At 39.5% G+C, this 24,253-nt stretch overlaps 4 protein-coding genes across 5 annotated transcripts; 2 read left to right on the top strand and 2 right to left on the bottom strand.

Moving 5' to 3' along the window:
- Window positions 1-574: 574 nt before the first annotated feature.
- mixl1 (Mix paired-like homeobox) lies at window positions 575-2,280 on the top strand. The gene is made up of 4 exons (XM_004083482.5): window positions 575-865; window positions 1,031-1,251; window positions 1,356-1,479; window positions 1,583-2,280. The coding sequence occupies exons 1-4, from the start codon at window positions 769-771 to the stop codon at window positions 2,146-2,148; spliced, it is 1,008 nt and encodes a 335-aa protein (XP_004083530.1). The 5' UTR covers window positions 575-768; the 3' UTR covers window positions 2,149-2,280.
- Window positions 2,254-11,076, bottom strand: lin9 (lin-9 DREAM MuvB core complex component). 2 transcript variants are annotated; one of them, XM_004083481.5, is made up of 15 exons: window positions 10,825-11,076; window positions 9,971-10,003; window positions 9,619-9,710; window positions 8,008-8,121; window positions 7,729-7,859; window positions 7,491-7,616; window positions 7,041-7,198; window positions 5,407-5,540; window positions 5,189-5,317; window positions 4,786-4,887; window positions 4,603-4,683; window positions 4,387-4,512; window positions 3,324-3,506; window positions 3,106-3,203; window positions 2,254-3,038 (listed from the first exon to the last, which is right to left on the bottom strand). In XM_004083481.5, exons 1-15 carry the CDS (start codon window positions 10,853-10,855, stop codon window positions 2,933-2,935), a joined length of 1,644 nt encoding a protein of 547 aa, XP_004083529.1. In that variant the 5' UTR covers window positions 10,856-11,076; the 3' UTR covers window positions 2,254-2,932. The 2 variants fall into 2 exon arrangements, with proteins under 2 accessions (XP_004083529.1, XP_078799117.1); XM_078942991.1 differs by lacking the exon at window positions 10,825-11,076 and adding an exon at window positions 10,212-10,788.
- A 1,806-nt stretch (window positions 11,077-12,882) lies between these two features.
- Window positions 12,883-23,248, bottom strand: parp1 (poly (ADP-ribose) polymerase 1). Its single transcript, XM_004083480.5, has 23 exons — window positions 22,931-23,248; window positions 21,272-21,437; window positions 20,994-21,109; window positions 20,709-20,923; window positions 18,435-18,525; window positions 18,244-18,360; window positions 17,987-18,163; window positions 17,130-17,292; window positions 16,906-17,046; window positions 16,594-16,833; window positions 16,454-16,519; window positions 16,230-16,362; window positions 15,947-16,142; window positions 15,739-15,867; window positions 15,584-15,667; window positions 15,041-15,163; window positions 14,839-14,967; window positions 14,622-14,720; window positions 14,364-14,516; window positions 14,151-14,278; window positions 13,994-14,055; window positions 13,737-13,851; window positions 12,883-13,536 (listed from the first exon to the last, which is right to left on the bottom strand). Exons 1-23 carry the CDS (start codon window positions 23,051-23,053, stop codon window positions 13,455-13,457), a joined length of 3,048 nt encoding a protein of 1,015 aa, XP_004083528.1. The 5' UTR covers window positions 23,054-23,248; the 3' UTR covers window positions 12,883-13,454.
- On the top strand, window positions 19,523-20,577 carry adorb1a (adenosine receptor B1a). The gene has a single exon (XM_078943236.1). The coding sequence runs from the start codon at window positions 19,606-19,608 to the stop codon at window positions 20,575-20,577; it is 972 nt and encodes a 323-aa protein (XP_078799362.1). The 5' UTR covers window positions 19,523-19,605.
- Window positions 23,249-24,253: the final 1,005 nt, after the last annotated feature.

Genomic DNA, 24,253 nt, shown 5'->3' on the forward strand with positions numbered 1-24,253 from the left:
AATAGAAATAAGTGGCCACTCTTCCAGGACTCTCTACAAAAGGTTTGTGTATTGAAATGAACACGTTTTTGCAGAATACTGGATTTCCTTTAAAGCTGTATAGATCAACATTGAGGAGGTTAATTTGGAAGATCAAGAGGGCCTGTGTGCTGTAACATTATCCTCCTTGTACAAGATTGACTTCTTAAATAAAATTTAGTGTTTCTGTTTGCACACTGGCCTTTGGTTTAGGCCACTTTAAACACAGTTTTTGTTCCTAACTGTTTCAAAATTGAACAGATATTTGGATATCTATGGCTGGAGAGCTTTTTAATTGTTGATATTTGTGTATTTTTTGTCTTGTGATAACATGTGTATTTATTTTTCAGAATGACATGTGAACTTTATTGAAAAAAGTCCTTTAAAGGGGCACAACACCCCTGCTGGGGAAATTTCCTTCAGATTTTCAGCTACTGCCGGCATGTTGCGGCTTTACTCTTCCCACAGCAGGTAAATGTTTTTTCTGCAAATGTGTATTGAGGCCTCAGCTCACGTTAACCCCGCTTTAACAGGCCTGCAGTCGCTGCATCGTTCCAGGTGTGATGCTTTCACACCTCCGGGCTCCGCAGACGTCTGAAGTCGCTGCGCAGCCTCTGCTGTGCCAGCCGGCACGGATGGTCGGCCCATTCACACATTCCCTCGGTACCACCTTTGATCGCGGCTGGGATATAACCCCCAGAGAGCCCACGGGTCACAGTCAGCGGCTGCAGCTCCAGAGGCAGGAGGACAATGTCTGCGGTTGGTGGGAAAATGCGCGTCCGGGACCTGAACCACTTTCAGATGCTTCACGACGGGCCTCCGCACATGAGCCGCGTGGTGAGCTCAGGTGAGTGACCAACCGATCTGAACTGTTCCAACTCCTCCAATACTTGCTTTTTCAAATAATAGGTTTTATACAAAGATCCAGTTTTTGCGCTTCTCGCTGTGCGTCATTTACGCACCAAGTTCGCTTCCCGAAGTTAAACTCTCTCCGATTCTCTTGAAATCACAGAATTCGGATCCTCGGATGTTACGAACTACTTTACCCCCACAAACTCTGCACCAAGGGAGGAGAAATGCATGACCATTCTAACGCACAGGAGAAAGAGGACCAACTTCACCCAGCAGCAAATACAAGTGCTGGAAAAAGTTTATTCTGACACAAAATATCCTGACATCTACCTCCGAGAGCGCCTGGAGGCTCTGACTGGACTGCCAGAGTCCAGGATTCAGGTAAGGATGTGCTTAACTGGGATTTTGTTAGTCAAACATATAGTTACAACCAGGAAAGTTTAAAAAATAATCTCTAAATGTCCCATTTGTATTTATTATTTTAGGTTTGGTTTCAGAACAGAAGGGCCAAGTCTCGTAGGCAGGTGGGATCCTCAGTCTCCAAGGTCTCAAACACCCCAGGAGGTGTCACCTTCAGCCAAATCCAGAGCAGAATGTCCTCTCAAAAAGGTAATTTCATCCTTCTGTCCTGGATATATTTTCCTTTCTGATTTAATAAGACAGAGGAATAAAAAGCACACCTTTTTTGAAAATGTTTCCTACTGTTTTTCAGCTTATGAGCACAACTCTGAGATGCAAAGGATGGGAGCTTTTAAAGCACATGATAGTTTTATGCCGCTTATTCAACAAAGCGCTGTGGATCCTCACATGACCAGACTTCCAGGGAATTCCAGCAATTACACTCAGAAATCTTCATCATGCCTTTATGACATCAAGGGACCCAGAGGCCCGGCTGGCCAAGTGCAGCAACACAAACCCACCATCCCCACCCCAAGCTTCCATCTCTATCCCACCCAGAACGAGCATCAAGTCAAGACTGAAGCCAACAAGCCTGATAACCAGGCTCCAAAAGTCTTAGTGGAGTACGACAACTTCCCACCTAATAAAACTATCGGGCCGGAGATGAAAATTGTGATACCTCCGATCCCCAGCAGTTTCACAAGGTCGTCTCCAAATGATAGCGTGTGTCAGATGCAGTATCCACAAATGAGACTTACAGGTGGAGGACTCGGCCACTTCTCTCCCATTCAAAACATGGAAGCACAGAACATTTCCGACACGGATTCTGACTGGGAACAGGAAACGATGGCCGGCTTCAGTGGCTTCTGCGATCTTTAAGGAGCCTCCAAGATCCACGGGAGTCTGTATTTATTGTAAAACGTAATAATATTCATGACTGTATTTGTATTTTCCGAGTTGTGTATAAAATAAAAGAAAAAAAAAGACTTTTGCACCATTATGTTTAATAAAAAAGGAGGGAAACATTTACAGTTGCCCTGAGGCATTTTCATATACAACTGTACAATACTGAAAAAAGGGGTTCCCTAAGAAGAAAAAAAAAATTAACTTGAGATTTTTGGGGTCTGGGGGGTGATGGGGATGCAGGCTTTAGGTCGAGGGGATCAGCAGCCATGCCAGATGTGGTAATGCTAACATCTTAAGAGTAAAAGGCATCAAAAACCCAGAGATCTCGTTTACAAAAATACCAAAATCTCTTTAGTGCACACAAAATTACAAAAAGCCTTTTCTGAATATGAGGCAGAAATGTTAATATTCTATTAATTAGAGATATTGTACAGTTATCTACAACAATAAACTTTTCATTAAACATTCTTTTGCTTCCCAACACAACAGAAGTTTCATAGGAAGAAACAGTTTTTTTATCAACATACACAACTACACAAAAATAAATAAATATCAACAATAAAAACTGTTGGAATCAATGCTTGGCACGTTGGAGGTGTTGTCTTTAGCGTCAGGAGCTCAAACATTTCCCATAAAACAAAACGGATGGGTAAAAACGAGAACATCGTTGCTCCGGTGAGATCAAATCCCGTTTAGATGGAAGCACCGACCGTGAGGTGGCACGCCTCCATGCGCGTGCAGGAGAAAATGCTGGTGCTTAGACTGCATTGGTGTTGTTTGCAGCGAATGCGTGGAGATTTCCCAGTTGACTCAAACCACTCTGAATGTGAGCAACGTGGATTTCTACGTTGTTCTGAAAGCAACTGGAAATGAGGGAGACTGTAAGTAAAGACATGTAAGGAGTTCAAAAATAGAGGAGGGTTGATCTACCTGAGGTTGGAAGGATCGACTGAAGCTTTGATGTCATTCAGGGAGTCTGTCAGGGATTTAAACTCAAATGAGTTCAGATCCCCTTCATCTGCCAGACACTGAAACGAAGCAGGAGGTCAGATAAGCAGCTAATCAACTTATGAATAACACATGAGTTGCCTCTCCGGCTGAAGACTATCAGCTTCCTTCAGCTGCAGAACTTGTGAAATGCTCTCCACCTTTATCTGTAAGAGCAGAGCAGTGAGGCGGGAGATGAGGCTCGTGAGGCCGGGGTTTGTGATGATGTGCTGTCCGTCCCACTGCGGGTTGTACATCTGCACCATCTGCTGGGCTTGCTCTTCACAACGCCGCCGCAGCTCTGTGGGATGGTCAGCTGGAACCATGCCCTGATCCGGAGAAAGCTGGACAAAGATTTAAGGTGAATACACTGCAGCATCAGTCTTCCCAAACACTCAGGAAGAGCACCTTTTGTGTTCCCAACATTATTTAAAATCCTGTCACGTACAGAAATCCAGACGTGGAGACCTAGTTTTTGCTAAAGCAACTTTACAACAGACAGCTTTGTGATAAAAATCCAACATGAAACAATATTTGTGACAAATCGATTTCTCAAATCAGGGAGGTTTTTAATTAGCCTGGAGTTTGCTAATAAATCTCAATTTCAGCTTTAACTCTGAAACTACAAAGAATGGATCAGTGCACTTAACATCAAACATCAGGATGTGAAAACATTTCTGCTGTTCAAATTATTTGTTAAGCCGCTGTGATGTGTTGCAGTGCGACAATATGCAATTAACAACAATTATTACCTGCATAACATCTTTAATACACAAAAAAAAGTTTTAAAACATCAATTTCTCCATTGCGGGATCCATAATCTACTCTATTCTATTCAGGTTATCGGTGAACTTCCAATGTCTTAGGTCCTCGTTTTATTCTGCACATCAGTAAAAGCCTCACTGTTGCTAAAACTGACTGATCTAATAGACTTTAGACTATAAATCAGTCACATTCTGTTACTCAGTCCTTTAAATGCATTTCATTTCTAACTTAATAAAACTTATTTTTCTCTCCTATTCCAGTATAATGTTGGGATACTCCAAACTCCAAACCAGTAGAATTCAACAGACGAAGGCTCAGTCGGAAAAGATCAGTTTGAATGTTTAAGATAGGCTTGCCTACAAAACCGTACGTCCCCTTTAACTGGTCAAAACGTATGAAAAAAGTACTTTATGTACCTGAGAGACCTTCAAACAGTCAGACTTGACAGGATGAACTTACATCGCAACAGAACTGCTGCACTTCATGAAATACTTTGTTCAGATCTTTGTTAAGCTGGTCCAGCTCAAGCACAGTGATGGCATATCGCTTTTGAAAGTCCAGGTCGATGGGCATCGAGTACGACTTCTGAATACAAGAAGCAGGAATGTTATTTAGTCTTTCTTTAAACCTATTTGAGAATTGAAAGCGTTTTCAGTCATTCTGTGAATAGCATACCAGCCTTTCTGCCTCCGTGTTCATTTCTTTTAAATGCTTGATGTGCTCTTTCTTTATCATCAGGATTTTGGACAATCTGGTCTGGAAACAAAAACAAACAAACAAAAGTCATTTAGAGTGCGTGTCCAGTTCCACATTTAAAAAAAGAATATTGCAAATTTCTTTTACAAAAAAAAGGCTTACAACTTGAACCAAGAATTTTACAGGAAATCCTCCGAGTGTTTCTCCCTCAGAACACGACAGTTTGTTCCTCCAAGGCGATTGGCTCATAAGAGGATCATTGTCCTGGGAGAAAATACATACATGTAGAGAAATGAGGCAGATTTCACAAGCGATTGACATGAAAAACCAACAAAATTAAGATTTGCATGTAACATGTTAAAGAAAACATTCAGGTACCAAGTTATAAAAGAGAACTGTAAAAAGATTTCACCATCACTGAGTTTAATTTTATCTATAGGCTTCATAAATTGAACAAAACGATTCTGAAGGCACATTTCAGGCAGCAGACAGAAATGTTTACAGTTCGCATGTAAATATGAAATGGCAGCCCATTATTGTTGGATTAGACTGATGTTACGGTTACCATGTGGACAGGTGTCGTGACGGACGGATACGTCGCTCTGGGCGGAGTCATGACGTTCTGCATGTACCGCGCTGACCGGTGTTTCTGAGCGAAAGCCGAGATGGGCATGGTTTCATTGGGTTCGTTGCTCTGGAAAAACAAATCGTTAGATTAGGAAAACGAGCTTCAGAGTTCCTGCTGCCGGTTGTTTTGGTGAAACCATTTATTTACACATTTACCAAAACTTCGTAATCAGGCACGGTGTGAGTTCCCAGGCCAGTGCGGTCGAAGGTGACACGATAGGTGGCCGCGCTTGTGTCGACTGCATCAATCTGCCCCGTGAACAAGCCATCGTGGTTGCCTCGGAGTCGAGCTGGAAAAAGTGAGCAGGATTAGCGTTCCAACAACACATCATCAGTATGACGGTCTAATCCCAGCTCACATTCAACATACAACATCCTACATACAAACTAAAGTTTCAAAAAGAAATTAAATCATAAATAAATCTAAATATAAATTAGAATACAACAGTAGATATTTGTTATAATGCTTCTTAATACTAACATATTTCACCTACTGTATAGAAATGTGGTGTAATAATTATAAGAGTTCACTACATCCTCTCTTTTTACTTCAAAAACGAGCCATCAGTATTGTACATAAAGCCGGCTATGTATCTATCATACAAACAATTTATTTGATCAATCTAGACTTGCACTAAACTTTGGAATGAGCTCAAACAATGTTCAAATATCCAAATATTCCAGAAAATCTATAAAGAAACTCTGATTTCAGGATATAAAGATAAGAGGAGTTAAGGATCAACAGGTGTTTGAATAATTACAAATACATTTGTGAACTTGATTGTGGTGAAATAATCAAAGCTCTTTTAATTACAACCAATGGGTATTAAATAGTAATGTGCAATAATGATTACTAAAATGTTTTAAATTACAGTCAATAAGTTATAGATTTTCTTTACTTGATCTGCAACGTGTAGCAATAATTACTGGTTTATTGTGATCATGTGTTCTAATGATAATCAATGATTACATATTGATTACCTAAAGTGTAAATCATTACTGTTTACTGAAAAGATGTAGTTCTTTCTGAGGATAATCAATAAGCACTCGATTTTGTAAATAACTTGATCTGCAATGTGTAGCAATGATATCTGGATTTATTAAAATTGTGTTCTGGTTATAATCAATGAGTATTACATTGGTTACATGGTGCGTGATTCACATTACTGTTTACTAAAATCATAAATGAATGTTTTCTGCAGATAATCATCAATAAGCACTTGATTATATTACTTGAAAAGAATCTATCGGATCATAACCGGATTACGAAAAACTATGTAAAACGAAAAATGAAATAACTCCGAAGGGGTGGGATTATATATACTTGCTTCTTCCCACTCCTTTATAAGCAATAAATCAAGCTCTACTTATACTTTAGTTAATGATCACAATAGTTAACTAAGCAAATATGACTTAAGTGTGTCTTTGTGTTTGTTTTTAATCTATGCATTTCATCATTTCTGTAATGAGTTTGATGAATCTTTGTGACTTTTTTTATTGTATTGACTGCAATTAATGTTTGAAATAAAAATAAATCAAATCAAATTAAAAGTAAATAAACATGTTCAGACATTCTTGTGTTTGTCTGGAACAACCTTTTCTTCGTTTCTAACTTTCAATCTTGATCCCAACCTGAGTACTTGTTTCTTTGTAGTTTAGTCATTACTTTTAAGCTTGACATGTTTTAACTCTTGCATTTGTCGAGACCTGCTGGAAGTTCACATAAAGTCATTTATTGCCCGTCGCTCCCAGCATTTACTGAGGGTTTATACTCATTATAGTGATCTCACCGGTGACTTTGGTTCCTATGATAAGAGGCAAAGGGATTTCTTCAGGAAGATCTTTGCAGTTTGACAAATCGGACAGTTTTCTCTGCTGCAGAAGACGCATTTTCTGCCGCTTCTGTCTCAGCGCTGTTCTCTCCTCAGCAAAAAATGCTGAAGAACACCTGAAACAGACATGAGGGAACATCTGTTTTTCTTTACACATCATGTTTATGAGGAATTTACCAAAAAATAAAATAGAATGTGATAAACTCAAGACTAAAGAAAAATCCTCTATGAAATATTTTTTTTGATGTAGCAAAAGAAATGTTTTCAAATAACATCCACAGTTTCTGGCTCTGCTGTTGTTTTCATTTTACGTAGTTTTAAATATGTCCTAATCACTTTTTGTCCTCAACTTTTCACAATAAAACATGATTTGGAATTTGAAATAAATAAAATTCAATTGTGTTTTACCTTCGAGGTTTCCCCATCAGTCGTCGGATTGTTCCCCACTCAACTCGCGTCAGTTTTCTTGTTTTCAAATTGGGGAACGACTCTTTGAGGCACAGACAAAACTCATTGTCACCCTCAAAAAGAGGTCTAAAGGTGGAAAAGAGGAAAGGAAATAATACGAAAAGAGTTGGTCAAAAAAAAGGAAGAATTAGTCAAAAAGTTTCAACCAGTAGTCTGGTGGGGGGAAAGTGAGATTTACCGGTCTATGTTGGAATAGAACCACTCATAAATGCACCACTTGTGAGCTTTGGGAAGTTTAAGGAGGTTTCTTAGTCTCAGCCCTATTTTCTGGGATGCCTTTTTGTCTGGTGTGACAACATTTGAAAATTTCTGAAACAAAATAGAAATTAAAAAATATTATTTTAAACATTTGCTAAAAAAAAAAAAAAAAGCACTTAAATTTGATGGTCAGTGTAGAAACCTAGCATTAGTCTCAAATCTCCTCGTTCCATATCAACCCATAGGTTGTTGTCTTTACCTGCGGTGTAATAGTGACCCTCTGGCTCCGACGAGGGGATCTGGAAGGGAGACGCTGTTGAGGCGATTCCTCTTCATCTCGGAACAGACGGCTCCTCTTTGAGCTCCGTGTTGGCTGCAGGAAAAAAACTGAGCTTTATTAACCTCAACTCATTTAGATAGCAGCCTCTAAATCAGTGCGAAAGATTTGTACTAGAAAGCTCCAGGTTTTAAGGAAAATACATCCAATGGACACAGTTATTAAAGGAATTTTAGAGAGTTGAGTTTAGATTTTAACATATTTGTGTTGTATTTTTTAAAATATCCCTGTAAGAATTTTAAAAATGAAACCAAACGTACATCTATTACAGCCAAACTAAAGAGGATTACAGGTTTATATAGTGTACATCCTGAAGCTGCATGGTAGCAAGAAGTTAACAGAGGCTGGTGTCATTAAATATTAATACAAGCAACTTATTAAAAGACGAAAACTTCAAGACATTTTTTTTGTGGATAATAATATGCAAATATGTGTTGTATGCAGGTTGAACCACAAGCCCATTCATTTGAGTTCTCCAAGTTCTTCCAAATAAATGAAGCTTGTGCAGTCTTTGTTCATAAACATGTAACATGAGAAATGAAGACTGTAGAATTTTTTTTTTTTTTACATTTACCAGTAATTTACTTTTACTAGTAAATGGCTTAGACTTGTATAGCGCTTTTCTACCTTGCTCAAAGGCCCAAAGCGCTTTACAGTCATAGTCCCATTCACTTATTCACACAAACATTCACACTGATGGCAGCTCTGCTGCTGAACGCTGGCGCCAACCTATATTCACCAGAGGCAAAGTGGGGTTCAGTGTTTTTAAATGTCTTTACTCTTTAGGACAATTTTTAGGATAATTGACCAACTAATGCTTTATATTTGATATTGACTCAACATGAGATGTATTCAAATCATCCCTAAAGTTGAAAGTACAGTACTTTTCTGCTCAACTTTGTAAACATTAAAATCAAATATAATAAGCAGGATTTTAGACACTTGTAAATTCCCACTCCAAACATCTTTTGATCCATTTTAAAAGCATTCCGAGTGGTCTTTTAATTATGATTATGCTATTTTTTTTGCTAAAATCAAAAATATTCATCGAAAGTTTCAGCAGAGCGGCAGTAGTTCATTAGAAATTCCCCTCTGAGTTGTGGGCAGGCCTGTCCTGACTTCCCATGGTTCCTTTGTTTACAGCCACTCACAACCCCAAGCTAACATTTCAGACGCATCAAAAATAACAAGCAATGTTGGAGCTTTCCAGCTGTACAGTTTTGAGCCGGATACCAGCTCGGAAGAGGAAAACAGAGACGTGCAATCATTCATTTGTCTGCAAGTAGATGCACCGGAAAAAAGTGGAGCAAGGAACTTGCGATTGTAGCGCCTACATCATAGCTGCAGGCTTTTTTAAAACAGCATTTTTCGTCTGCTCCTGATTAACAATGATTTGAATAAAGAAATAATCAGAAATGATATTTTAATCTTAATTTTCTTTATATACTGTGTGCCCTCCATCATAACACTAAAAACATTATTTTCATCTTGGAAAAAAAAAATTCTAATTCCAACCAGAATCACTGTTCTTACTGTATCCATTGTGAGGGAGGAATGTCTTCCTCTGGTGTTGTGAGTTCTTGGGAAATTGTTCTTTTCATTTAGAGTGTTGGACAAACTTCCTTCTGTAGGGAAAAAAAAAGATTTATTGATAATATTGTGAGTAAAAAATATAAAATTGAAATATCCAGTTCGTTTTACGGCTTCTTTTTTGTAATATAAATAGGTAAATATAAGTAAAACATGAATTCAAAGATATCTATTATTTTAAATAAACAAGGTCTTGTACAGTCTAATGTCAGGCATAAAAATGACAATTCCAAATACAAGTTATCATTTTGTCAGTTTAAAGACCAGTCCACAAATGATAAAACTGTTGACATACCCTTAAGACTGACGAGAGCCTCTGCCGAGGAACCTGAGAAAGAAGACAAAACGAGCTGCATTAATCATTATGTACAAAATAACACAGCATAAAGATGAAAAGGCTAGCGTACAAAAAAAACAATGCAACAACAACAACACAAAAAAGCAAGCGTACTACACACAAGCTAGTTCAACCAAACCCATCATGACATCTGTCAACGACTGGATACGTTGACTGGCAATTAAGGCCTTTACTTTACCTCAGTCCGAGCTGTCAAAACCAGGACTAACTAGCAAAAAAATAAACGAGATGCGGTCGCCTCGGTTTTCAAGAACTATACAATACATTAGCTGCGTTCAAATTATTTTCCATTGATGAGAACCTTTCGGTTTTCAAATTAGACTTTAAAATGCGAAATAACACACCAGAAACTCACTTAAATCCGCATTAGCTAACATTTAATATATCACTGTGTCGCGAGAAAATAAAAATAGTATTGACCAAATACACCGATACCAAACTAGCAGGCTAGAACGTTGAGGAAACCCTTTTGTTATTATTACCGATAGCGACACAAAGTTAGCAGTTGTTGGCTCCTAGCTAAGCTAGCAGGCATAGTTTACCCATTTGAGCCAAACTAACTAGTTAACCCTACATTAGCTATGGTTAGCCGCTCCAGCTAACAGACGTTAGCTGATTTGAACAAACCGGTGTCTCTTTTACGTTCAAATTGACCTTCTAAATAAACAAAAATCTTGAAGTGACCCCTAAACGAAAAATTAAATTTGTCTGACAAAACGAGTTTCGTCTGATTAGGTGAAAAGCAACGCTCTCTTATTCCACTAACTCGGTAAATTCGTGTTTTTACTCACTCTCGTCTAACAGCTGGTCCATCTCCGCCATCTTGAATTAGCCGCGCTGCTTTTTCAAAGACGTTGTCAAAATGCATTCTGGGTCGGGAATCTGTGGAGGGCGATTTGAGAAACAAGAGTCAAAAACGGCCCGCAAAGTGAAGGTTTGCCATCAAAGTCATGGAAATAACACATTCACGGTTCTAAAATAAACTCCTTGTTTAATTTATGGCACGAAGAAAGCACAAAATGCTGTTTGAATGGACTTGAGCTCTTTGGATGTTTCGATTGGGGGATCATTCAGATTTATTATTGTTTTGATTATGTTCATAACTTGTATTTATTAATATGAAAGCATTTTATTTATTTATTTATTTATTTTTTAATTTTTAATTGAAGTAATGTTACCCTTGTTTGGATAGTTTATCACATATTCATATTTTCAACCTATTCAAACACGACCAACTCTACATCAAAATAAGACTGGTATCGTTGCTAACTTATTGCATTTGTCTTCCAACAGCTGTCTTCTGACAGTGTATTAATCTGTCTGTACTTTTTTTTAAAACGTTTTATTGTAATTGTTTGCACGCTTTACGTAAAGAATTAAATGAAATAAAAGTAAAGCAAAATTCCCCAAATATTTGCTTTGTTTAAACTTCTGTAAAAACAAAAAATAAACAAATAATTAAAGCATAGGATTATAATGTGATGCAGAGACTAAAACTTGTAAAATAAGGTAGGCAGAAAATGGGGGGACTGGTGTGCAATGTGTGATACTTTTAAAATATTTGGATAACATTCTGAAGTTACAATAAAAAATATATTTGTATACATATTTTTGGCAAACCCTGATTTGTAGATTAAAACAAAGATGCACAATCTTGGATTTTTTATTTCTTTTTTGTGTACATGCCAGTATTTTTAAACATGATGGCTGATAATAACTGACATCAGATATGTCAATCTTTCTTATCAGATGTAACACAAAACCTCCCATACTATATTTATTAATGAGTTTATAACTATTATTAGTTGTAAAATGTTTTAAAATACCCAGAATTCTCTGCTCCTTTACAAAAACAACAAAGATGTTTATCTGCATTAGAGATTTTAAAATATCCCATCTTACAATTTCAAATTAGTTGATTGCATATACCAGCAATTATTAATTTACATCACCAAAAACAAAATGCTGCAAATGTTACACCCACAAAACTTGCTAGAATAATATAGCCTATGTGGCAGAGTAAAAGTACTAGTTTTTTATTATAAATCTGTTTAACTGAAAAGGAAGGAACAGTGTACTTTTAGAAATCATTTTTCAAAAGTTACTTAGATAGGAAAAAGAAATGAATACTTTTTTTCCTATATCAAGGCATATATTTTCTTATTATGGTCCAAAACAGTCAGTTGATTTTCATTAAACTTAATGGGATCATTAAAAAAAAGGGGTCTACATTTTTACACATTCCTTTATAATAACAACCGACTGAAGATATTTTTTCTATATGTCTATACAGGAGACAACACCCAATCCTGCAGCAGAGGAATTCATTCATTCATTTTCTAATCTGTCCCTTTCAGGGTCACGGGGCTGCCGGAGCCACTTGCGGGCAAAGGCTGGGGACACCCTGGACAGGTCGCAAGGCCACAAATCACACACTCATGCACACTTGCTTTCTTACCTATGGACAATTTAGAGAAACCAATTACGGTAACCATGTTTTTTGACGGTGAGAGGAAGCTGGAGAAAACCCACGCATACACAGGGAGAACATGCACACTCCACACAGAAAGGTCCCCCATTGATGTTCTGTTTCAAGTGAACCAGGGGCCTTCTTGCTGTGAGGCAAGAGCACTACCCACTGCACCACTGAGCAGCCAAAGCAATTAAACTCAAATGTGGGATTCCCATTGCTAGCAGGTGCCCAATGTCTTATACTCGTCAGGTTGTCAAATGTTTGCATTTTGAACCATTTCCACAGCTATATAACCTCTGTCCTGGAACAATGGGGATAGAAAATAACCTCTTTGAAATTGGGGAGAAAAAAAACAACTCCAAAAAAAAACGAATCATTTTTAAGTCACATTTTATTGTATTTAAGTATAAAAAATAACAAGAAAACATCAGGATGTAAGTTCAATTTTTTAAACACTAGAGATGTACAACTTATTATTTTTAAGTGAAGACAGTGACCCGAAACTTTGAGATAGAAACGAGTGTACACATTCAAAACTTTATTAACTCCTTGTCTACAAAACATGCATTTAAAGTGGTCATTTTTGGAGACCTTGCAAATATAAACACCACTATGCGTGGGTCAGCAGATGGGAAACTAAAACTCAAAACGTGCTCTTAGACTAGTGGAAATACAGAATAGTCTAGCTTCAAAAGAAGGTGTCAGTTAGGTTACTGTTGAGGTTTCCCTCTGCCCCCTTTCCAGGACTATTCCGGCTGTAATGCTTTCAGTCCTTTATCCGTACAGGTTTTATCTACCTAATGATGACTGGAACTTAACAAAAAGTGGTAAAGTGACAAAAGGTTACAGATAACAGAACAGCTTGGCATTTGTTCTTTTCACATTGGTGCAGATAATGAAGCCTAGGCGGAAATCACAGTTGTCCTTTTTGTTTGTTTAAAGCTCCCCTCACCACAAGGATGTCTGGTAGTTAAACTTGATCTTCAGAAGATACTTCAAGTTGATCTGGGCTACATCATACACAATGTATCTAGAGGAAAAAGTAGTTAAGAAAAGAAGATATGAACAATGCAGTGAAAAATAAAAGCTTTGGATGATTGTGCACAATGTTACGATCACTTTTGAAACTTTTTAACTCTTGTTTCAGTCTTTTTTTTGCAGAAAATAATTTAAAGCAGCACAAACAGATTATGGTGAAAGCCATTATAAAAGGCAATTGTTTAAGGATACTCGTTGTAGAGTAGGCTTGTATCGTCTATGTTTGTTTGGACTCCTTTTCCCAGAGGCACTTGCACTCCGTCCAAAGTGACAGTAGCACTTGGATCAGGAGCGGTTCTACCCAGACCTAAAAGAAAAAAGTTAAAGCAGCACAAGCAAAACATTAAACTGCAATAAAACTGGCTTTAAGCATGCCATTTTGTAACCCAAATACCACAATTTAATAGAAGCAAACCCTTTAGCCGAATCTTGGCAAATCCAATTCTCACCTTTGACACTGTGCTTTCCCTTTGGCAATTTCGTGATGTGACTGGCCTTCTTCAGTTCATGCCTGCGTCATAAAAGATCAAAGAAATGAGAAAGCTAGAACCTGAAAGACGATAACCTGAAAGACGATAACCTTCAGAGACGCAAACCATCACTCACATGTTTCCTAACGCCACCTCTGCCAGCAGTATGAGGCCAACGGGGTCTGACTGCGAGGTATGACAGTAGTTTGCACTCTTGGACACCATGTCAGCAAAGTATACACCTTTACCAAACATGTAACCGGTCTAGAGAGAAAGAATAAAAAGAAAATGAAATAAAAGGTCATATAAACACTTTACCCACCACAGCTCTGTGACAGAAAACACTCACCACTGGGGCTTCAGGAGGAGCGATGCGGAGACCCTGAGACATGATGCCGGCGTAGTTTGTTGCGCGAGAGCCGTGCCACAACAACTGTCTGTTGTGAAGCTCCTCGAAGGGACGGAAGCGTTGGCGCTCTCCTTCTCGGCCAATTTTGAAGATCTAAAAAACAAAAAAAAAGTGTTTGAGAAAAATCCACTCAGATCTCTAAAATTTTGCTTAATCTAATGTCATTTTTAAATAATCTTCCTGCAAAAAAGAACTTACTTCTTGTACTTCCAGAGTGTATGTGTTGTGCGTAGCAGCATGGGTGTTCTTCACATACTGGGTAATGACCTCAGCCTCCTGGGTTGACTTGTCAACAACCTGTGGAGCAAACGTCACAAAAACCCAAAACTCGCAGTCAACCCTGTGTACAGGTGCTCATGACTAAGGCTCAGTCACTAAAGAAAATAAAAAAAAGTTTAAAAGTGAGATTCAGTACCTCAATCTTGGTTTTGAGTTTCTCGTAGTTGATATCGATGGGATCGTGTTCATTGTCCTGAGCTCCTCCTCTTAGCAGACTGTAAGCCACTTCAATGTCCAACAGGTTGTCCAACATCTCAACTTTAGCCTAGAGAGAGAAGTCGCTTAAAAATCTCCTTTGGATCCACTGAGGGGAAATTACCCAATGAATGCAAGCTTACTTGAATGTAATCCAAGCTGTTGAGTAGTGGAGGCTTTTTCATGCCAAAGTCATGAGGTATGAGTGTGTAGAAGCGGTTAGAGAGATCCAGTATCTGTGCTTCGGGCACACAGTCTGACACCGCCTGCATGAGAGCAACACAAATGTTCGATAAGCCCCTTTATGGTCATGTTTAACCCTTTAACACCGGAGCTGCCGCCAGCGACAGCAAAATAACACGCAGTCTTTAAACTACCCTTTGACAAAATTAACGCAATTCCAACGGATTGCAATACACAGAAAAGCCGCTTTTCTCCGGGTCAGAATCAGCTGATTTACTTTGCGTTATCACTTCCCTGCTGTAAAGTGTTGCATATCAGCACAAAGCTGCTTTTCTTCGCCGCAGAATAGTTAGATTTACGTTAATTGGGTAAACGGTTGAAGACTTAACCCTAATTCAAAGACACCCGTGCTAAAGTTTTGGTGTTAAAGGGTTAAAAAATTTTAACACATTTCAAAGCAACACAGGAGAAGACTTCCGACACCTTTTTGAGGGACAACACACCTGCTGGACTTCAGTGAGGAGAGCGTAGGCGCTCTGAATTTGTCTTTTACTCAGCTTGCCCAGAGGCATCTTCTGGAGGTCGATCTGCAAACAGAAATTAGTTTAATGAAAAGAAATCCTAATTACAGAAAGAAGCTAAAATGCAGACTCCTTACTTCAAACTCCACCATGGCCTTCTTCATGCTCTCCACATCAAAAATCATCTTAATCAGCTCCTGAACGGGTTTGGGAAGCTTGGACTTGGTGCCAGCAGAGGCCGTCAGCCTCTTCACGGCTTCCTCATCCTGCAAAAAAAAAAAAAGGCCACACCTTAATAATCTAACCACCTTCCAGCATAGTGAAGAACATCTGTGTTTCCCCCACCTGTCCATAATCAATCTCCAGTGGGTAGAACTTAGTGGGATATTTGATAAAGTTAGACGAGCCCCATTCGTTTCCCGTCTTTTCTTTATAAACACTAAGAAAATTATCCAAAGCCGAGTTCTTGTCATGGAATTTGTCCAGTTTGTTTCCTCCGATGGTGGTACCCACTCTGCCCCATGATCTGAACACCCAGTACCTTCAAACAGACGAGACACAACCAAGAGGAAGAATCCATTCAGACAGGTTCCAGGTGGAAAAGTCAAATAAACAAAAAAATGCATACCTTTTCTGCAGATCGTCCTCCAGCAGCTGCAGTTTGTAGTAGGAGTTGGTCCCTCTCACGATGTCCACCAGGCCCAGAGTGGCACTGTACATCTTCCCGCTCTGTTCCAGGACATGGGCGCTGTTTTCAAGACCTACAGGCAAACAAACAAACATGCATCAAAAAAAAGGGGGAGCCAAAAACAAGAGAGACATGGGACGTTTCCTCTAGAAAGTCCATCAAACCTGAGTCTGGATCCACGGCAGCTCCACCTTTGACCGTGAGCTTCATTTTCTTGGATTTGCTGCCACCTGTACAAATTGTATAGTAGGGTTAAACTGAAAGCAGATGGGTCCTCCATGACTTCTGCAGACGAGGCTTTTACCTTCTTCCTCCTTCACCTTGCCGCTGCTCTTTGCAGCAAGAGCTCCAGACTTTGAGGCTGCAGCTGGAGCCTGTGGCTCTACTTTAACCTCCACGCCCCATGTTGAGATGGCGTGCAGAGAGACCAGCTCCTGAAGAGCTTTGCCTGAAGACTTTATGTCTAGGAGGAAATCCTCAGAGACCACGCGCACTCCGGCGTCCCGAACTTCCTCCATCTTTTTTCCCATTTTCTCCACCTCCTCTGAACACACAAGAACAGAGAGTGAGTTCAAGTTGAGAATGCTCACACTGCTTTCCCTGGGGTGTCACTCACTCTTGGTGCTGAGACAGAGAGACGCCTTGTTGGCTGAGCCGGTGATCTTTCCACCCATCTCCTCCACTTCAGCCTTCAGCTCCTCCTTGTTCTTGGACAGTTTTCCAACAGCCAGCAGCTTCATTCCAGTCAGAGGTTTATCTACAAGTCAACAGGACAATTTCTTTGCATGTTTTTCTCCTACTCAGTGTTCAGTTGGTTCAAAACTGTGGGCTCAATCCCACCTGCAGGTGCTCCTTCTGGCAGCTGCTCCTTCAGGGCTCCAGATCCACTCGCCAGAGGTTCAGCTTTAGCTGTTGTCAATGTTTGGGTCGGAGCTTCTTTGGGATAAACTCGGTCTTGACGCTTGAACTTGAACTTTTTCAAAAATGGAACTTCATGGAATTCCTGAAACAGCAAGCAGAAGTTTTCCAAGCTTTTTCAAAGGTTTTTGAGGTACTGGGCTTTAACGAGTATCCGAATACCTGGATATTCTCGATCTGTTCTTGAAAATTCGAGAACGAATATTTACGACATCCAAGATCGCTGACTCGTGATCTTTATAAATACAAAAATATAATTTAGGCAGTGTAATTAGCGCTCTAAAATGCAGAGCAATGTTGGATTATAAGTATATAAACTAAACAGCGTAAACCTATGTTACAGGAAGTAAAACGGCGATTAAAATTCTATTTTTTAAAGTAAAGGTATAGAGTGTTTTGTAGATAAAAAAAATGAGACCAAAGTTCAGTTTACTAAATTACGTTCTGAAAAAAAAGGATAATATAGTTGACAATTTGAATTTTTTATTGTTGATTCTGATCTGTTCAAATAAAAAGGTATAAAAGATGATGTTTAAATACACATTATTTTATTTTTCATACATGCAGTATAAAGATGTATGATAGTTTTTTTATCATATATCTTATTGTATCATAAATCGTATGAAATTAAATAATTAATATTATTTAATTTTAATAACTAAATAGTAAGAATTGTGGTTCAATCTCTGAATCGTTTCTCTTGAATCGTGAATCGGATCGCCACCTGAGTAACGATCCACGGCCCTAGAGATCCATGCAGGCTCACGTGAGGGACACACCTTCGGGATGATCCAGTCTTTGCGCAGGGGTGTTGCAGTTTTGAACACGCACTTAGTCCAGGCTGAGATGTCTCCTGTGCAGTAATACGCATCCCCTTTAAACACCAGTTGACCTTGGCACTCGTTACAGGCCTCCAGAGCCCCGAAGGCCATACCGTCAGCCACTCTGTCGACCACCTGAGTTCAAAACCGGCAGTGAGTCACCAGAGACTTTGGCTTAAGCAGCATAGGATTCTTCATTTGTGACTTTTTCTTACGTTGGACTCCCCAGAAGGAACTTCCTGACCGTTTGCAATCAGCAGCTCCTTCATGTCGTTGGTTGAACAGTATTTCCTGAGTTTGTCCTTAATCCCCCAAATTAGCTGACTTTGATTCTGCAACCACAACAACACAATCAATCTATTAACAAGAAAACAAACAAAATTAATCTTGAACATAAAAAAAGCACCTTTAAATTCTCCACCAACTGTTTATTCTCTTCCTCCTCTTCTTGCTTCAGCTTCTTTGAAACTCCGTCCAACTCGTCGCCTGGACGTTTTCTGCAAATGTAATTATTATCATAGTTACAGAACAAAAAATACTAAGAAAAAAGAAATAGAAAGCATAAAGAGTGAGGCATTTCTCCCCTGCAGGTGAAACTATTTTGTAGTCTGACAGTGTCCTGGACCTCCATTTACAGAACGGTGGAAAACTGTTCTGGGTTCTGGCTCCCAGTTTGGAGCCAGAACCCAACTTCATCCTGTTTTTTTTTTTGGCTTTCCACTTCTTCAGGGGGTTGAATCATTGAGTGGAATCTTTAAACTCCTGAAGTAATAGAACCAAGGTTGATAAGAAGAGAAGATCCAGTTTTTCTGTTGCAGAATCATTTTTGACGAAAAAAGGGTACCAGCTGGGGTCTGGTAGAACCTGACCAGTAGATTCTGTGGGACGTGAACCTACTTCAGCTTCATCAGGAAGTTAAGAGTCTCGTCTGTGTGAATGAGTCAGGTGTTTTGCCTAAATAAGAAGTTACCTCCCAGGTTGCTGCCCTAAACCAGTCCATTCGTTTTTCGACCAAGCCAAACAAGATGATGAGAAAACATCCCATTAGGAACCCAAATAAGGCGCACAGGGATGAAGGTGACGGCCATGATGAGGAACAAACAAGCCTGCGTGTGACACCTTTCTTCATGGAGTAGACTCGTGAGGGTCTCTGCAGCAAACGGACACAAACAAGCAAGCTGGTACACGTCTGAACGCTCCCAGGGGCCGGGGGCCAGAGCAGCTCCTGTGACACCTCCATACCATAAATGACCATCTGGAGGACAAAGCATCAAGACAACGGCTGACATGAAGTAAAGGACAGAGGGGTGTCTGGTTTTCTGGGTGGGGGGGGTTGATGATGAATCCTTGATAGGTCTGTGGAGCAGATTGGTGAGACGTTTGGATGTTAACATGAATTTTACATCTGAAATTTGCTCTTTTGCAGGAGAGCTATGGAGAATGAAACTGTGCCACTTATTGTTTTCCAACAAACCAGCAACTCCTGGCTTCAGTTCTTTTTTCAGTATCCCCGCAACTTCACCAACCGGCTCTCCGCCACCACCTCCTCCCCTTCTGCGCCACCAGCTGACCCGGTGATGCACCCAAATGTGCCATACATGGTGGCCGAGCTCGTGATCGCCTTGTGCTCCACCTTGGGGAACCTCCTGGTCTGTGCTGCTGTGGGTCTCAACCGTAAGCTTCGCACCGTCACCAACTACTTCTTGGTCTCGCTGGCGGTAGCAGACATCTGTGTGGGAACCATTGCCATTCCCTGTGCCATCCTGACCGACGTCGGTCTACCGCGCTACAACTTCTACCTGTGTCTGCTAATGCTCAGCGTGCTGATAATGTTCACCCAGAGCTCCATCTTCAGCCTGCTGGCAGTGGCTGTGGAGCGTTATGTCGCCATCTTCATGCCGCTGCGTTACGGCGTCCTGATGACGCCTCGGAACGCCCTGATGGTGATCCTCGGCACGTGGCTGCTGGCCTCCCTCATCGGCTTGGTCCCCCTGATGGGCTGGCACAAGAGACCGCCAGATTCCAGCTACTGCTTCTTCGTCCTGGTGGTGGACATGACCTACATGGTCTACTTCAACTTCTTCGCTTGCGTGCTCGCACCTCTGCTCATCATGTTCCTCATCTACGCCCAGATCTTCCTCACGGTGAAGCAGCAGATGAGGCGCATCGCGACTGAGAAAGGTGAAGGATGGGAGCGACAGGGCAGGACGGCAGCCACCATGCGCAAGGAGATGAAGATGGCCACGTCGCTCTTCCTCGTTCTTTTTCTCTTCACAATCTGCTGGATTCCGCTCCATGTGATCAACTGCTTCCTCCTGCTTTGCCCAAAGTGCCCCGTTCCGCTGGAGCTGCTGCTCACCACCATCATCCTGTCCCACGCCAACTCTGCTGTGAACCCCTTCCTGTATGCATACACCATGACGGCTTTCAGGGACGCCTTTAAGGCCATTTTTCTGTGCTGCAGGTCGATGGGAGAGGCAGAGATTTTAAGTGGAAACAACAGAGGAGATGAGAGAACTTCTAGACCAAACCAAGTCTGTGAGAGCTGAGTCAAAGCTCTTAGTCAAACTTTTATATATATATATATATATATATATATATATATATATATATATATATATATATATATATATATATATATATATATATATATATATATATAGTTTTTGTTACTCCTCACCCCTCAGTTTTTACAGCAGGAAGCCTCTTCTTCAGCTCCTCCTTGTCTTCTGCCCGCAGCACATTGAATCCCTTCAGCTGAGCAGCGCTGTAATCAGGTTTGAAAGCCAGCTCCTCTCTGCGGCTCACAAAACATGCAGTGTGGTACCAGCGGTCGATCAGGCCCAGCTGAGGCTTCTCTGCATCCACCACTTTCTTAGACACACGAATCTGATCCTGGAGGAGAGGTCAGAGGTCACAGGCGTGCTTTCCGTTAATGAACTGTTTAAACGAAGCTGCAGCAAACCTTTTCTATTTTCTGCTGACATCCTTTGCACGTGCTGCGGTTTGATTTGGCGTACTCCACCGCAAAGTCGTTCAGCGTCTTTTCTCCTTTAGCCGCACCACCAGAGTTTCCCTTTCCTGCAAGATGGAGACCTCAATTTACCCCGCTGTGCTTTAAGTCAGAATTTTCAACAACCTACAAAAAGTAAACAAAAGCGACTTTCCGATGACTAACATTCACCACGCTGATAAACGTCAATTCATTTCCCGTGTGCACAAACAGCTCAGACAAGCACAGACCTGTTCCGGCCACTCCACCACTTTCTATGGCTTTTTTGACAGCTTCCTGGTCCGCCCAGCGGAGATCCGAAAACCCGCCGACATCGGCCGTGGACTGCACCGAGGCTCGCTGCCAGAAGCAGGAGAAGTGATGCCAGTGAGGGACCTTCCCGTCGAACATGGGGGACTGCGGGACACAGAGTAAACATAGGCGTGAACACATTCAGCTGCAGAGTTATAGTTTTCAGTCTGTCTGTATCTGCCGGGTTTGGATGATTCTGGAAAAAAATGATGGGTTTGCTGCTCATATCAGATCATCTGAAAGCTCCAGTGTAGTTTGGTGGTGAATTGAACAAGATAGTTGAAAAGTTGAACAAAGAACAGACAAAAAACATTTTTATGAGACGAGTAAAGGATGTAAAATAATTTAGCAATACCGTAATATTTTTTGAAGGTGAAATGGGAGGAAAAAACTAACCCTTTGAAAAAAATAATTGTACTATTGTCGCCATGTCCTGCTCCTTTTAAAAATGACTTTTCTCAATTTTTCTGTACAGTTTAAGAAAAATAAGAGGCTTTTCAAATTATCTTTAACATTTTAGCTGTAGTGACTCGCCAAAACAAAAGCGCAATTTTGTTTTTATTTAAATCATAAAAAATACCTTCAAATAAAAACTTGAACATCTTTCTAATTCCACAAACAAATACAAACTGTAATAAAAGTTTTGTTTATATATGTGTTTAATTATTATTTTTACATTTTATTCCTTACGTTTAGATTTAAATTGCTCGCCTTAAATTAAACATTTTAACTGTTTATTTAATAATATCAATAACCATCAATTGATCAGTCTGAAGGATGGGAAATTTACAAATATAAATCTGAATACAAATGATTTAAATATATATATATATATATATATATATATATATTTTTTTTTTTTTAAAGTTTAGTTGGTGCCAATTTTTACTCTGTGCTTTTGATATAAAATTTTTGACAATAAAAGCAATCAGTCTAGATATGATCTATTTTTTTTTTATAAATACCTGTGATTGATATTTACATTTTTCATCCTAATTTTTAAATTTGCATTAGAAATTAGTTTTATACAATTTACTGGATTATAGATAATAATTTTTTTACCTGCATATTAATTTACTTGAATGTCAACGTATTTTTCCAAAAATATAAATTCTACTTGCATTAATTGCTTGTAGAATAATAATTAATTATGCAAAGTTTAGTATTTCAAATCCATCTGCTGAAACGGAAGCCTGTGGTAGACAAAATACTAAATGAATAAATAAAAGGAAAAAGCGAATGAAGTAAAGAAAGTAGTGAGCGGTACACGTTCCCCCGAAAGACAAGCGATAGAATCACCAAGACTGAGTCAGACTGAGAGGCAGCAGTGATTTTTCCTCACATTTCTGCTTGAATGCCGGAAAGTGCATTTATTTGGAGCATCTCTGCGGCTCTTTGTGCGGAAGATTTAGCAGCCATAAATGCTAACGAGGGCCCAAACCAGTCCAGACGAAACCGGAACTACTCAGGCCTATATATCACATTTTCAAAAACACACTTTTATTTTTTTTTTACATCTGCTGAAGCTGCTTGGTAAACAAGTGAGTCTGTAGGAATAATTCCGCTCCCGGGTGTTTCCTTGGACCGCCGCTGCTTACCTGCACCACGATGGCCATCCTCAGCGAGTCCTTCGCGATTTTCTCCTTGCATTTCTTGCACGAAGCCTGGCCGCTTTTGGCGTACTCTGCTCGGAACAGCTTGTCATTCTGGGAGTCGGCCATAGCTTCCCTTTATCCTTAAAAAGCTGAACCGAAGACGACAAAGTTTCTCCACCAGAGCACGAGGAGCAACAACAGGGACAACGCGAAGAGCAGCGAGCAAGATCCAGTAAAGAGGGCTTACTCTGACTCTTTTTTGTCAAACCTCCGATACAAGCGTTAGTTGCCAATGGACGCTGAACCTGGGCGCATGTCCACAAATATCTGATAGATGCGGGCATATTTATCCAGATAGCTACAGAAATCACAGCTAACCGAACCTAAGAAACGGGGTTACATACTTCCATTCCTTCAGCATATCTTTCAAAACATCTTTGCATGCAGAGCCTGTAGAATGGAAGTTTATGTTTTTTGTTGTTGTTATGAAAATCATATTTATTGTTTAAGTTATCCATACTCACAAGCTCTTATTTAGAAATTTAGAAAACAGCCGGCTTCTGATATTCCTTGGACATCATTAAAAGAAAATGACAATTGGCTTTTCTGCAGGAAGCTTCTTTTCTTTCTGCTTTCATTTACTTACTACCATTCTACCTTTTCTTTCGTTTTCTTTTATCTATCTACCTATCTATCTACCTATCTATCTATCTATCTATCTATCTATCTATCTATCTATCTATCTATCTATCTATCTATCTATCTATCTATCTATCTATCTATCTATCTATCTATCTATCTATCTATCTATCTATCTATCTATCTATCTATCTATCTATCTATCTATCTATCTATCTATCTATCTATCTATCTATCTATCTATCTATCTATCTATCTATCTATCTATCTATCTATCTATCTATCCATCCATCCATCCATCCATCCATCCATCCATCCATCCATATCTATATATCTAATTTTCAGAAAGTAAATAGTTTAAAGTAAATTAGACAAAAAAGTAAGACGTACAAGAAGAAATATGATTTTGTGAAGATCTCTTGGTATGTAAATCACTTTTTTCATTGAAAAAAATCAGATGGACAACATAATTATTATCCTATAACTGTTGGAATAAACTGTCAATCGTGGAAATAAATCAAATATTACATTTTTTGTGTGCATGTATACTTCTACTTTTTGTTACAAGTTTTTCTTCATAATGCAACTTCTTCTGTATGTTTATGTTTTTAAGTCTGACCTTAATAAGAAGAGCTAGGCTATTGTTTTCGTATTATTATCCTTAGATGTTTTTTAGAACAATGGTAA

This window comes from Oryzias latipes, chromosome 24, assembly GCF_053564925.1.
Source record: "Oryzias latipes strain Hd-rR chromosome 24, Olatipes_Hd-rR_3.1".
NCBI lineage: Eukaryota > Metazoa > Chordata > Actinopteri > Beloniformes > Adrianichthyidae > Oryzias > Oryzias latipes.